At 35.4% G+C, this 15,424-nt stretch overlaps 1 protein-coding gene across 8 annotated transcripts in view; it reads left to right on the top strand.

Annotated features, from left to right (window-relative positions):
- Positions 1-3,371: 3,371 nt before the first annotated feature.
- lmo7b (LIM domain 7b) overlaps positions 3,372-15,424 on the top strand; it is a 38,471-nt gene continuing 26,418 nt past the window's right edge. For 5 of the 8 annotated variants that reach the window (XM_042716480.1, XM_042716478.1, XM_042716476.1 and 2 more), the window contains exons 1-9: positions 3,374-3,693; positions 4,669-4,754; positions 7,049-7,119; positions 7,222-7,291; positions 9,018-9,124; positions 11,392-11,422; positions 12,442-12,555; positions 13,746-13,926; positions 15,260-15,419. In XM_042716480.1, the coding sequence (XP_042572414.1) occupies positions 4,686-4,754; positions 7,049-7,119; positions 7,222-7,291; positions 9,018-9,124; positions 11,392-11,422; positions 12,442-12,555; positions 13,746-13,926; positions 15,260-15,419 (803 nt within the window). In that variant the 5' untranslated portion in view covers positions 3,374-3,693; positions 4,669-4,685. Of the gene's footprint in view, positions 3,694-4,668; positions 4,755-7,048; positions 7,120-7,221; positions 7,292-9,017; positions 9,125-11,391; positions 11,423-12,441; positions 12,556-13,745; positions 13,927-15,259; positions 15,420-15,424 lie in introns of all 8 variants that reach the window. The other 3 variants (XM_042716474.1, XM_042716475.1, XM_042716481.1) reach the window with 2 other exon arrangements.

Here is a 15,424-nt window from a genome sequence, read left to right as displayed (position 1 = left end):
TGACCTGGATGGGAGTGAGGTTTAGGGGGGTGAGTGTAACGGAGGCCAGCAGGTAAGTGCTGTGCAGGTAAACCTCACTCCCCTGATCTCAAGAGACGCACTAGCGACTGACTCTAGTGGCTGCAGTCATTTAGACTCCTTGTTAGTGCTTCCGCCTACCACTCGGGAGACACGGGTTCAAGGCCCATTCGGAGCAAGGACGAGGTGTGGCGGAGAAAGGGGTTACATATGTTTTTATTTATTTATTTATACATGCATATATACATAGGCTACATATACCCAATAAATATTTTAGAGCTCAGCATAACTATTTTATCAAATATTTCAGTTCTATAAATCACACTTTTAAAATTATGCTACCTCATATGTCCAAGTTTTTCCTATTTTTTGGTGTGTATTTTATTTGGAATCCTGGATCTTCAAAGTGTTGTGACTTATTTTAATGCTCGATTTGCCTCATTTTAAGTCATCTTGAGGCTCCTTTGTAAATTTGCTAAGGCCCCCTATTTTAAAAACCACTGACGCAGAAAAAATAAGTAAATACTATAAGAGCAGCATATACTGTAGCAACCATCTACATCATTTGAGTACTATGGGAGGCGAGTTTTCGACGTCATGTATTGCTTACATTTTGTTCGTAACATTTAAAAATGTAGATGGTAATTCCAGCGACTGTTCTACATTATTTAGTGCAAAAAAGAGTGAAACCATTTTTGTTCTGATTCAACAGATTTGACATTGTCATCAAATATTTGCTGAACTTTGTAATGGGAGTGAGTCTAGGTGCTAGTAGAGTTTTAAGATGTGTGTTAACAGGAGTGAAATGTGCCCTTGGCTGGACTAACATATCTGGCTGCCCACCTTCCCTTCTTTATCCCTCCCTATTCTCACATGTCTGCTAGGCAATGCCAGATCAGGACAAAGCTACAGTGTTCAGGAAACTGTACTGCTGTTCCAGTGCTACTCTAAACAGCTGGGCAGCTCCAGGTGAAATAGACCACCAGTCAGTGGGCAGGGACAAAAGAAGCATATATACATGCACACCCTGAGGTTTTACAGCAACTATATGACGCATTTTAGAGGGTAGAATCTAAAAATCATTTTTAAAAACTTTAAATGATGTGCAGAGGATGTGATTTCACAATGAACACCATTAAACAAAGGTTTCATTCCATTATGCTGAAAACAATAGAAATGACCTCTCAAAGTTGGGAAGAAAACTGGCTAATCTCAGCCTTTGTGAATTGTAGTTGCTGACTCTGGATAGATGTTTGTTCTTTAACCAAACGTCATTGTTGACTGAGAGAATGTCTCTCACGCAAACATGCATTGCCAAACCAACATTCACTTATCTATTCATTTCTGGAACACATTTTCATATGTATATCCAGTAAGCAAGAGTAAGAGTTAGAGAAACATCACCTCTAATATGTGTGGTCAACCTCATAGCCGCTCTAAACTGTAAACAAATTTTCTTTGTATGTTTCTAGTTTAGCTCATTCTATCCAAAGGCTTCAGAAACCAAGAATTAGAATCAAAAACACACATTTCAAGATCACGATGTAACAGAAGTCTGTGGCAATGGATGCGCAAAAGATTATTAGATCTACTTTAGCTTGCTAAGAATTCTAGAACATCTAGAAAATTTACTTAAACTCTGATCTCTTGGCTGGGTTTGAACTAACTTTAAAAATAGGACTGATGAGGAGAATAGTTTTGGAATATCAAACCCTGCATTAAGCAATCCTCTAATTTGCGTCAATTTTGCACAACTTTTATTGACTTGAATCTGTGTACTTAACATACAATGCATCAGACTAGGCCTCTCAATAAAACACAAAAGGTTTTTTTTTTTCTTTTTTTTCAGACTGACCCAAGTACAGAGAAATAGAAATCGTTCCTGCTCTGTTGCTAGAGATCTCTTTAACGAACATAGAAAATATTAGTTGACTTCATTTATGACACCTTCATACATGCACTTGGCCTTTTAAGCAGAAGAAGATTGCAATCTTTTTAAGAGCATCTGATGTGCAACACATAAACCATAATATGCTATATTATGCTGTATTCTCTTATTAGAAAATCTATATACAAGACAACCAACGTATTTGACAAAAAAAAAGTGCATCTAAATGTATATATCACCAGATTTCCTGACTTATTTTCATTATCACAAGTGAAACCGCAAAGCTTATAGATAAACAGCAGAGGACACCTTTCACCAGCATCCTGTGCAGAGTTGCTAGCATGCTTCTGAACCTGCATGACTGTCTTAATGTTCATCAGATGACAACAATAGTGTGATAAAGTGTTGGTTGTCTGACAGCAGACTAGTCACACAGGAAACCAGTGGGCAGACAGACTTATACATTGCTCCAGCTTTGGTTAACACTTCCTGTCACTGGATGAAGCACTTCCTGTTTTAGTTCCAGCTTTTGAAAGCATCTCTCAATGTAAGTTCAAAGCATGTTGCAACAAACTTCAGTAATTGCATCTAACCTAACTGCATGATGTATATATAATTGCATAGATATTTTTGGTACCTTCTGGAGCTTAACAGGAATCACTAAACTGTTTATGTATGGAAGAGTTTATTTTATTTTTTTTAATTCATGAAACATTTTTCGTACGGTCCATGAAAACATATAAATATACATGTTTGGATTTATGGGTAAATAAATAATAATAATGCAATTTAAATTTTATAATATTCCTTTAAAATCTACAACAGGTGGGCCAAATAAGGCATGTCAGTCATTCTTATACAGATCTTTGATTGGATTAGATGATATTGTGGTGTAGCCTGATACATCAGCTTTCTGCCCAGAACTCATCTGTGAGGTTAAAAGCGCTTAGCAGAGCAGACCACAGTCCATATTCAGACCTAACATCTGTGCTTTTTTTCTTTTTCTTTTCTTTTTTTGACAATTGATCAGCTAGACTAGCTTCCCCAAACATAAACCAGCACTTCTTATCCAAATACAATCTGAAAAGATAAAATACTCATTAAATTTTCATGGTTAATTTTATCAAAACATTTATGTTAGATCAATGTATGTGGTCATTTTTATAATATATTTTAGGCTGATAAAAATATATAATAAAAATATATAATTTTATCGACTTCCCCAGACTGTGTTAGCGTAACTAAACACATAGCATTATGGTTTATTTTTCATGTTAACCTTGTTGTTACAACTGAAGTAATAAGATGTTGTGAAAAAAAAATAAAAAAAAAATAAATAAATGGGGCCCTTGATTTTTTCTACGGCGTTCAGCAAGATGACGTTGAAGTGAATCTTTGTCGCCATCTGCTGTTCACATGCCATAGCACGTCATCAGTCTTTATAGCAGCAGGGGGCGTGGCATATATTTAAACTCATCATCACTGCATATGCACTTGCTCTGCAAACACACAAACTGTCCTGTTCGCTCAGCGCTTCTGCCTCATCACTGAACGGGGCTTTTCTGTTTCTGCTCACGACAACAAGCAGGCTCGGTGGAGGACGTGTGCAGGGGCTTCTTGGTGTGAATTTGAGGAGGAGTGTTTGCAACAGATTAACAGAGTTGTATTGGAGGCACGCGCACTGGTAGCGGGAAACACCTTACGCTTTCGAGCCGAGACATCTGGGAAGTGAAATTTCAGAGTAGTTACAGGAAATCAATAAAAATACTTGAAACAGGGGCTAGCAGGTAAGTTTTGAGTCATTCCACTTGAGATGCTTGTAGGGTGCCACAGGTGCGCAGTGTTATGAATCACATCAAGCATGTTTTGAGGGTTGCAAACATGGAGGTGATGGAAGTTGATCTTAACCCGTTCAGAGTCACTCCAAGGGATGCCACTTTTCTTTGATGTTTTTTTGTCCTTTGGTGTAACCAAAATCGCAAATGATTGTTAGATTAGATTAGATGTTGCAAATATATTACTTAAAATACATAAAATATATTACTTTGCCAAAGAAAAACAAACATCTATCCAAAAACTAAATTTTATCTAAAAATTACAATAATAGTTTGTCTGTTCTAAAATGATACTAAAGGAGTGATAATACCAAGACAAGTCGTGATGTCAATTTTTTGTTTATCTGTCATTGATTTGTTTTTCTTTATGTAACAAATATCTGTATCTTATTGCAGAACTGCTAGATGTGATTTAAGCTGTGATTCTTCTACACATTTAGTCAAATTTGATCAAAATTGATTGTCTGTGATTGCATATTTACTGTATATTTTGTCTTTTACTCTTTTACATGTTTATAGTTGTATGAAGTTACAGCTTTCTGCTTCCAACAGTGAAACTCCAAATCAATGCACAGTGGCAGCTATTATTATTATTATTATTATTATAGTATTTAAAATCACTTAATTTGATAAAAGCAACATGTATCTACAATGATTTTGTATTATTAATTTTTTTTTTTTTATAACTTTAAATGTTGCAACTGTTCGGAAACAATTGTAGATGTAATAAAAAGAAATAACTAGAAATAGCAATAAATGCTCGGTCTATTTTATTATTATTTATATAAAATAATATATACACATTTATATACATTTGATATAAATATTTATTTAAATACAGAGTCATTTTGTGTCCTTGTCCTAGAATGTAATTTGTCTGTAAGTGGGTTAATGTTCACAATATTTTTCATTGTGAAATGCACACAGGTGTGATTGCAGCGGTGATGGAGTGGCGTCAGCAGTCTGCAGTCGGCTGTGAGCTGGCGTTTCTGGAGGCGCAGAGATGGCTTGAGGTAATGACATCATTATCAAGTATTTCCCCACGATGGCCGCAGAAGTGAAGGTTTTTTTTTATTTTTTTACCCATGTTCTGTTAAGACTGACTTTGCTGTTTGGGCGCTCAGAGAATCTAATGCTTTAAATATGCAAGTCAGTTTTTAAAACAACCTGACTGATGTTAGCCCAGCTTTAGTATTGCAGGCGCTTTTCAATATGCAAAGAACATATCCTGATGAGTGTGAGCTCTCAGGAAATGCTTTATTTCCTGAATGTTATTTTAGGTACACCAATTAAATGAAAACTAGACACGATAACATTCATCATGATGTTCCCTTCTGTCTTGAATGCTTATGTTTTTAAAGCAGCCTTAGATAACTTATGTACCATTTGTGGTTGTCTTTCTTTATCAGCTTTAAACCGTTTGCAAAGTACCATCAGCTCCATAGAATCCTAGATACCATGTGTCATTAAACTATTGATTGTTTTGAATAATGACAAACAACGAAGTGGCTTTTATTACATATCATCCTACAGTTTTAATTTTACATCTTTAATACGTGTCTTTAATACAGTACAGTGATGTATTAGATGACTGATGATATATTAAATCATTCTATTGTGTTGATTTGCTGCTAGAAACATTTCTTAATATTTTCAATGTTGGAAACAGTTGTGTACAGTTCTTAATATTTTGTGGAAATGTTTTGTATACTGAATTCTGTGATATATAATGTTTAAAAGAAAATAATTTACTTGAAATATATTTTTGAATTGTTTATTTTTTAGTGTTTAGCTTTGCATGGTGAAAGTGTTTTTTTTTTTTTTTTTTTTTATATAACTGCATTGAAGTCTCACCAGTAAGATCTAATCACCATTTCCTGAGACCTGTCAGTCGTGTGCCACCAGTGCTTTTTGGTTGCATGCTGTTGCACGTGATTCAAACATGCAAAACTATGAAAGTCTCTCTGCTTCTCTGTGCTTTATATATATTTATATATATAGAACTGTAACTGGGATGGATAAAATGGATTTGTGAGCTGCTGTTAGATCTTTTAGATTGTGCATTGGCTCTGTCAGGTCTGTTTTGATTGTACTGTAGACAGTTCACAAGCAGCCATTGATGGATTACATTCCATGTGCCCAAACAAGCTGATGATCAGGATGCAGAATTGGACAGGCATCAGGCATGGATGCTTCAGTGCATCTCAATCTGAACACAAAGGACCCCTGAGTTGTTTGCCACATTCTGTTTGCCAAATGCCCACTCCACCGCATGACTGGTGCGGTCAGGTGCTTCTTGCTTGGGCGCCTCATTCTCCAAACATGTTGTACTGTGGGGGCTCTGAGGTCCTGTCTGAATGTGCACAGTTATAATGTGTGGATAGGATGACTTGATGGATGTTAATGTGACTGGAACAGATTCAGTATGAAAAGAGAGAAAGTGTGGTTTTGGTTAGAGAGTTAAACTTGGCTCAGGGATGGCATGGGTTTATTTGTGATCGTGCCATCTTTTTGGGGAATTATAGGGCACTTGTTGATTTTGCTCAGTTTTTTTTTTCTTGCTTGCTTAATGGCAGTTAAAGCAATTATGTGGTGTGCTATTGCATATGATGTCTGAAGATCAGAATGTGCTCTGAAATGTATCTGGGAGGAGTGGAAAGTAGCATGTCATGTTTTTGAGAGGGCCTGTGGTTTCTTGTCTGCGGACCTTCACTCAGTAATCTGTATGTGTTGCTGACAGGATTTGCTTTTATATGTTTTATTATATATATAATGCTTGGTTTTATATAAGATGTCATATATAAGGTTTGGGTCTGTATTATTTTCTTTTAATGTTTTTGAAAGAAGCCTTTTGTTCAGCAAGGCTGCATTTATTTGAACAAAAATACAGCAAAAAAGGTAATACACATGTGACACATTGTTACAATTTAAAATAACTATTTTGTCTTTTAATATGTTTTAAAATATAATTTATTCCTGTGGTGCAAAGCTGAATTTTTATTAGACATTATTACAGCTTTTAGTATCACATGATCCTTGAGATTAATCTGGTATGCTGATTTATTATTAATGTTGGAAACAGTTTAGCTGCTTATTTTATTTTAATAAAATTGTTTTAACTATTTAATTTATTTTTTGGAACTTTTGATACTTGTTTTTAAGACCCTTAATGAATAAAAGTGAAAAAATAAAAAAAAAAAAAAAAAAAAAAAAAAAAAAGAACAGCATTTATTAAAAAAAGAAATCTTTTTATAAATTGTTAGTTCTAATTTGTGCATGTGGTCTGTTTGGGTTCTTTCCTGAACAGGAAGTGACGAAAAAGTGTTTTGGAAGTAAAAGCTTTCGAGTTGCTTTAGAGGACGGGGTCCTTCTGTGCGAGTAAGTTATTTTTGAATTCTTCTATTATTTCTTTAAGCGTAACACTGTATGATTTGAAGATGTTTTTTAGATTTGCTTAAAGTATATTTCATGTATTTTCAGTCTGATCAACACATTGAAGCCGGGCATCATTAAACGAGTGAACAGGCTCTCCACTCCCATTGCAGGCTTGGTGAGTGTATTATAAATGCAGATTTATTTAGATTTAGAATTAAGATTTAGTCAACCAGCTTCAATGACACTATTTTTTTATCATTAAATGCTTCAAGTATAGTTGTATAAACATTGCACAAATGCCAAGATATTTTCCCGCGAGTAAGCATGGGCCGATTATCGGTTTCAAGGTATACCGCTATTTGAAAATTTCACGGTTTCAAAATCACTAATATTTTCCATTATACCGTTACTGTGGTATGCGTTGTTTTCCATGTCTTCTCAATGACTGAAAGAGTAGGAATCACTCAGGCTGAGTGCAGTGTAGAGTAACACTGACCCCTCCTCCTCCTGTTGGTGCGAGCGAGCGGTCAGTCATGTGTGTGTAGGATGGCCGAACTTAAGGAGCTGCCCCTGGAACTTAAGGCCTGGGTACACTTCACATTCAGCATTCCTTTTCGTCTTGTGCACAGCCGCGTCCGCACAGCTTTCAAAAGTACACTCAACCACAGATGAGTGCGGACAGATGAGCTCGACACATGCGCAGTACCACGCGGTGTGCGGCTATCCAAAACGTAATGCCAACGGTGCACGGACGGTCGAAATATACTTTGGCCTTTACGCGATTGACAACCAGCCATTTTTTTGCCTTATTGCAACTCTCTGTTCTGGACTGCAATGCAGTCATTTTTCCAAAATGTAATTTATGTGAAAATATGAGGTCTGTAAATGGCTGTTAACACAGGTCAGAGATGCTGAAGACGGACACACAGGCAGATCACTCACTGTTCATGATGCACAAACTATTGGAAGAAAATCTTCAATATTGATTTGGGGGTTTATATGAATGTGTTTCTGAGGGGAGCTGACCATCTTCTGAAAAGTTTACATGGTATTTTCTTTTCATCTCATCTCTGTATAGTTCATATTAAAGCAGTGTTTCAGCGCAGCCAGCTTTTTTTTTACAGTGGTAACCACGGAAACGCTGTATCTGGTGTTCCAGAGGTGCCTCCTGCTGTCAGAAAGTGAATCTGCATCTCATTCAGAGCTTCTGCTGTTTGTTTCGTTCAGGCATGTGGTATAATTTCACAAAGCTTGTCAGAACATTCTGTTTTTGCTTCAAATTGGGTTATTATTAAATCAAATTATGTGTATGATTATTATGAACTAAATGATATGAAATTATATAATGATATGCATATGAATTATATAACTAAAATTAAATAACTGTAATTACAGATTTAGGTTAAATAAAGATGTCAGTTTTTATTTTTAGGAAACAAATTAAAGAAAAAAATAAACTAATTCTACTGTTTCTAATATTCTGTATGTTGCTCAAAAACAAAATATATTGTGTCCAGTGGAAAGTCATTTAAAAATAACACATTTCAGAGCTGTAACAACAATACCGTGAAACCGTGATATTTTTGCTTAAGGTTATCATACCATCAAAATCTCATCCCGGCCCATGCCTACCCGCGAGTCCAGAGGATTTCCAATAAGGACAGCATCTGACAACTGTCTCCTTCAGTTCCCACCCCTTTTTCTGGTTAACTACTCTGTCTTTTATGCTGGTCTGTTCTCTGTGGCACTTCATCCAAGCTTCTCTGCCTAGTACTCTCAACTCAACTGTATTATTATTATTATTATTATTATTATTATTTCACCGAAAGCTTAGGAATTGCAGATGCCATCTAACTTTTCCTAAACAATAGCTGCAATAGTCAACGCTGGTTTCTCTTCAGGACAACGTGAATGTGTTTCTCAAGGCTTGTGAGAAGCTAGGGCTTAATGAAGCACAGCTCTTCCATCCTGGAGATCTGCAAGATGTGTCCACACGTGTGACTGTCAGGTGAGCAGAGAGAAGTGAAAGCAGACATTCTTATCGCTGTTTTTTTCCCTTTGTTAATTTGTAACACAGTAAATGGGTTTGGATTTGTTTCCCGTGCCTTCTAAATGTCTCTTTTGCATTATATTTGTGTAATTCAGTAAGCCTTAAACATCTGATGCAAACATATCTAAATTGTATTACTGCTTTAGATGTTTGTGTGAGTAAAAAGAAAGAAGTAAGTGTTTTATGTGACTGCGGGAAGAGGGTTCATTTGAATAGTGTTTGCAGTCTGGTTCCATTTCCATACCAAATGAAAGACTGGATGGGTCCTGTCACACATTATCTGTCCAACATCAAACTCAAACAATGATACCTGACCAACCCAGACCAATGTTTTAGTCAAGCTGCCTTATGAAAATGTATTTTGAATTGAATCTGATGGCATTTAAATGGCAGAGCAGTCAGACATGACACATTGACTCGTGATCTGTCATTATTAATATCAGGGCCTAAGATGTTTTCTGAGCATAAGCTACTCTTGTGATTAAACATTTGTCAACTTGAAATGTCATTCACAGTTCAGTTTACTTTTGATGGAATTGTAAAAGTTGTATCTTTATCACATGTGATTGGAGAAAAGGGGTTTAAAACAAGAGGGCTTGGTTGATGTCTTCCTAAAATCCAAGTTGTTTTAGAAGCAGGGCAAGTTGAAAAGATTACATAGTTAATCTTTTTGCTTCTGGTATAACATTGTGTAGATATTTAGAAGGAAATATATTGTTTAAAGGAATAGTTCACCCCAAAATGAAGATTTTGTCATTATTTACTCACCATCATGTGGTTTCTAACATATGGAAGTTTCTTTCTTATGTTAAACACAAAAGAAGATATTTTGAAGTACCTAACAATTTTTGGTCCCCATTGACTTCCATAGTAAAGAAAAAATACTATGGAAGTCAGTGGGGACCATCAACTGTTTGATTATCAGCGTTCTTCAAAATTTCTTCTTTTATGTTCAACATAAGAAAGAAATTCATACAGGTTTGAACCACATGATGGTGAGTAAATAATGACAAAAATGTGATTTTTGGGTGAACTATCCCTTTAATATATGCATTAATGGTCTGAAATGTAGCGTTTTAGTTAGTTAGGAGTTGAGTTACGGTGCTCACGTGGACATTGAGTTTGAGTTCGCCATTTCGTTTATTCCGTAATGTTCCGTTTCCGTTCCTTCTACCTTGTATCTTGTCCTTTCTCAACAGTGGCTTTCAACCTTTTTGACTTATTCTGTTATTCAGTATTTAAAAGCCCCCCCCCCATATGGAAGAAAAATGGTTTCATTTAGATTATTTTAATATATAAATTATAATTAATTATTTTAAATACTATTGTCATCTAATGGCCCCTTTAAAGGTTTGTTGTGGGCCTCAACCCCCTGTTTGAGAACCACTGTTCTGTTATCCCTGTCTCTACAACAAAGGTATTTTCAAAACCAAATAAAGTATTTCCGAAAACTAATTTCAGTCCCAACTCTTGCTCTATGAATTTTATCATACAGCCTCATTTTCTAGGTCCTGACTCAATGTCCCTACCATTGGCCTTCTAGAGGGACGAGGGGCACGAGAGGGTGGAGCGGGGGGCACAGTGACCTCTAAATTTAGCTCCATATGACTGTCCCTTCAAACCAAATGCTATGGTGAAGCTATAGTGGATCTGACTGCTATTTTTAACTTGCATACTTTCTCGCGGTCATGTTGGTTTAGGGCTCAACGAAATGACATACACACTTTCACTTAATAACCTCAGAACCGCAGCTCAAGCTCTTTTTTCTTATAGCCTGTCTGACTTATTTTTGAAGTCGCTTGACTCTTAGCATCTGGTGTTTAAATAGCCAAATTCCTTTGTAAAACCATATTTGCTAGTTCATGGTGACAAACAGATGGCTCACATGTCTGGTGTCAGCACGCTGAGGGAACAAGTATGTTCCTCTGTCAGATAGTTTAGAGTTTCTTATGAGCACTTGCTGATTGTCTTTGTTAAATTTAGCTCTGCAAGCTTTGTATACAATGCTTGTTGTGAATAAAAATCATGATGTGTACATGATTAGTGAGTTACTGTAAAGCTTATGTGGTATGTAGTTGAGGTCCATTTATAGAAATGACTTAATTTTATTGGAGGGTATGGGGTGGATTTAGTTGCTGGTACTGTTAGTGTGAGCTGGAACTGATCTCTGTGTGTGTGACGGTGAATGTTCATCACATTTAACCTCCTTCTCCCCTTTTGCTTAGACGTGAAGAGACTAGCAGGAGACTGAAAAACGTAAGTTTTTCTGCTATTAAAAGATTGTTCTGAATCACAAACCAATAACTTCTGAACTAAATGGTGCATCAAGTGAGTGTATGCATGGCTTGTCTTTAATGAGAACTCAATTTGGCCTTTGACTCTTTAGTTTGCATACCAAACAAGTTGATTTATTATTTTATCTCGTCACAGTCTTCTGCTGAAGGTGTTATTGCAGTGTCATTTAAAGCCACTTAAGCACTGCTTTGCATGCACTATATATGGATTAATGACTCAATTGAAGACCAACGTTTTGAAATATGAACAATTGTTTAATTTAGAAAAATGTTTTAGTGCTACACCTCCATATGGTTCTCAGATAGCTCTCTTACATGCTCATGATTGTCCCAGATTTTTCTCCAGTGCACTCATGATTGTTTCAGAGTAAGTAATGTTAGGGGAAAAAAAAGATAAGTTGTACTGATGATGACTAATGATTAATTCTAATGCTAGTTTTGAACATGTAAAATGAATTTAAACTGGAACTGAACGTACCGTCTGCCATGCATCTCTTTGTTTTACTGGCAATATGTTGTTTTTTCAAATATTTGATTCCTCATTAGAATAATTAAAATTAGAATAATTCATCTTAGAGATCCAACAGGCACCACAAAGCCCTGTTGTCTTTATTGTCTTGTACGTGTGCCACATTCCAGTCCTGTTGGCACCCTGTGCGTGTGTGTGTGTGTAAATGGTCAAAGTTTTGTAGATGAGAACAGGAATGTAACTGGGACACACAGAAGCCATTCATTCCACACGCAATCACGCACAACACTGAATTCTCAGAGGCTTTGCTTTTGTCATTTCATATTAAAACTTGTGATAGTGAAAATTCTGATTTAAAAAAAAAATAATTATAAATTAATATCTACATGTTAATTAGGAAAAAAATACAGATTCAAGTTTATCTTCCTCTTTCTTTTCAATTATATTTTGTCCTTGTTTGTTTGAAGTCTTTTTTTTTTTTTTTTTTTCTATCATGCTGTTATTACATACAGGTTTTGATAACTATATACTGGTTGGGGAGGAAGGCCCAATCTGATCCCTTTTACACTGGACCACAGCTGAATCTAAAAGCCTTTGAAGGTTTGCTGGGCACAGCATTATCTAAGGTATTTACTTTTGGTGAAATTATTTTTCTTCCCCTTTTTTCTTTTATTCAAGGAAGTGCAATATAAGTTTGAGAGCTGATGCACAAGATCAATTAATGTTAGTATGATGTGTTTATAGCCTAAAATATCTTTTAATGCAATGAAACGTTTACATTGTTTTTCTTTTGTTTTTAATTTAACACATTTTTTAAATGTAATTTAAATTAAAGTTTTAATTTTTTTCCGGAAATTATTGTATAAAATAAACAAGGATGTTATTATCAAAGTTGATAAATTAGAAAGTCAGTTTTTTTGTTTTTATAGCTTAAATTGCCTTCAATGTAAAGAATTTACTTTTAAATAATTTCAAATATTTATTATTATTATTATTATTATTATTATTTTATGATATTAAATATTTATAAAATAAACAAGGATAAACAAGTCTGAGAGTTGTTGCACAAACAATAAAATGTAAATTTGTTGTGTTTATAGCTTAAAATACCTTTTACATATCTATTTTAAAATTCTTATTATTATTGTTATATAACGTATTTATAAAACAAGGAGATTCTGCTGTGCAAATGATGAAATGCCAGTTTGATGTTTACAGTTTAATACCTTAAGTGATTTTTTAACATTATTATTATTATTATTATTATTATTATTATTATTATTATTATTATTATTATTAAATGATAACAAAATAAACAAGGGGTAGTCTGAGATTTGTTACACAAGGATAAAATGTCAATTTGATGAGTCTATAGCTTAAAATACCTTCTCATTCAATTTTAAAACATTTCACATGAAGTTTTTACAATTTCATTTCTATCAAGTGTTTATGCATTGGAATAAATTCATAAGACAAACAAGCCCCTCACTAGTCCGAATCATTACATTACTGAAATAGAGAGATGTTACAGTTGAGTCTCGTGTGATTTGGACACTGTGTTTTTTTTACAAAGGATGTCATGCAGGTCCAGAACTCTCCATTAATTTTGGCTACTGATAAAATGATTCAGTCAAGCGTAAGTCAGTGTTGTCAGTTTCCACATAGTAATTATCAAAGATTTGACCGACATATTGCTCAGCATGTAGGTCAGTAAAATGAAAAACCACAATAAAAGTATTCTGGAGCTCATGTCTGTTTGTTAAAACTCACTTTTCAACCCTCTCTGAAGTTTTGTCTCTTTCTTGACCTTCTTCAGGCTCTGGAGGAGTCTGTGCAGTCCAAGTCGAGTGTGAGGGACAGTGGGTACGCGGAGGGCTGGTTCTCTGACAGGGAGGATCTGGGCTACAGGAGAGAGGACTCAGTCGAGAGCCTGGACTCAGTGGAGTCTCGCACAATTAGTGTGGCTTCAGACTGCACACTTAGAGCCGGAAGTGAAGGTAAGACTGGTTGTGTGTGTCTTTTTTTGTGTGTGTGTGTGTGTGTAATTGTGTAATGTCCTTTTTGTAATGTACTTGTGCTCTGTTTGATTTGGTCATCACAGTGGGAATTTTGCAGTGGTCAATGGGTGTGTTAACATGCACTGATTTTCTTTACTCAGACTGAATCACATTTCAGATTCTGAAAGTATTGTTTATATACACACTTTCAAAAAGTTTTGAGTCAGGAAGTTTTGTTTTTATTTTTAGAAATGTAATTGTTTTATTCAGCATGGATGCATTAAATTGATTAAATGTGACAGTAAAGACATTTACATTTGTTCCAAAAAATTCTTTTTTTTTTAAATAATTTTACACACCCTAACCTTTGTGATCTGATTCAAATATTAATTTACATGTCCATTGCATTTATTTAGAACAAAATTTCTGTGCAAAAATTAAAGCATTTATAAATCGCTTTTTATCAAATATTCAGTGTCCCATTTACTGAGCACTTGGTAATAAGTGAATAAATCAAGTACATGAACATTTGTATGACCTAAATAAACATACACATCATGACTGTGCATGTGCACAAGGTATTTCTGAATCCAATTGAGAAAGTAGTTTTGCAGAAAGCTAATGTTTAATATTTTCATATTTAGCAACCCCCTTTAACCTGATTGTAATTTCATTCCAGTGAAGCTCATTTGGATCACTAAAGGAGTTTAAATGAAGGCGTTTCAGTCCCATTGAGCCATCGATCCAATTATTAACTGATTATTAGTTTGCATGTACAGTAAATGTACTAATTTTTTCTTAACATCAATTGAGTAAAATTGCCAAACATCTGCTTCAAGACATAATGGTTCATACTGCTTAAATACCTCTAAGTGTTATCACTAAAATCACAATGCCGTGTTTACTTTGTGACTTCGATATTGCATCTCTCAAACACTTGGTAATGAAAGTTTGCTACACAGAACTTGTCCCTTCACCCCATCCATTCACGCAAGTGTGACATTCCTGATCGTTCCACACCCATTCGGTAATGAATAGAGCTGATGCCAATTTAAAGATGGAAGACTGTGGGGTGCTCTGGGGTTGTCATGATAATAAAATGTTAATGCCAAAGCAAAATAAAGTGCGGTTTATGAACTATACACACACTAAAATAAGTCAATGGCAGTTAATACGGAAGAACAACTAAACAGGCAATAGACTCTTAACATGTAACTGCTCTAGACCTCTTCACAGAATCTGCACACAAATATGTGAGGTGTGTTTGACATCTCACTTGACTGTTGATTGTGTTTGTTTATCATCTTTCTTTTACTCTCTTGTGATCTCCCAGGTTGCTGTAGTGACGCAGAAGCGGAGCATTGCTTCAGGATGGCAGAAGGCAGTAAAAGTGATGCCCCCATCAGGGAAAGAGTGCATGTCCCATCTGCCCTGAGGAAGAAAAGGCAGGAATACCAGCAGGGAGGCAGGAGTAATGCAGCCAGCCTCACTAGGTATG

Source organism: Cyprinus carpio, chromosome B1 (genome assembly GCF_018340385.1).
Source record: "Cyprinus carpio isolate SPL01 chromosome B1, ASM1834038v1, whole genome shotgun sequence".
Lineage (NCBI taxonomy): Eukaryota > Metazoa > Chordata > Actinopteri > Cypriniformes > Cyprinidae > Cyprinus > Cyprinus carpio.
Note: the sequence above shows the minus strand (reverse complement) of the source record. Positions and strands in the feature narration are given on the sequence as shown.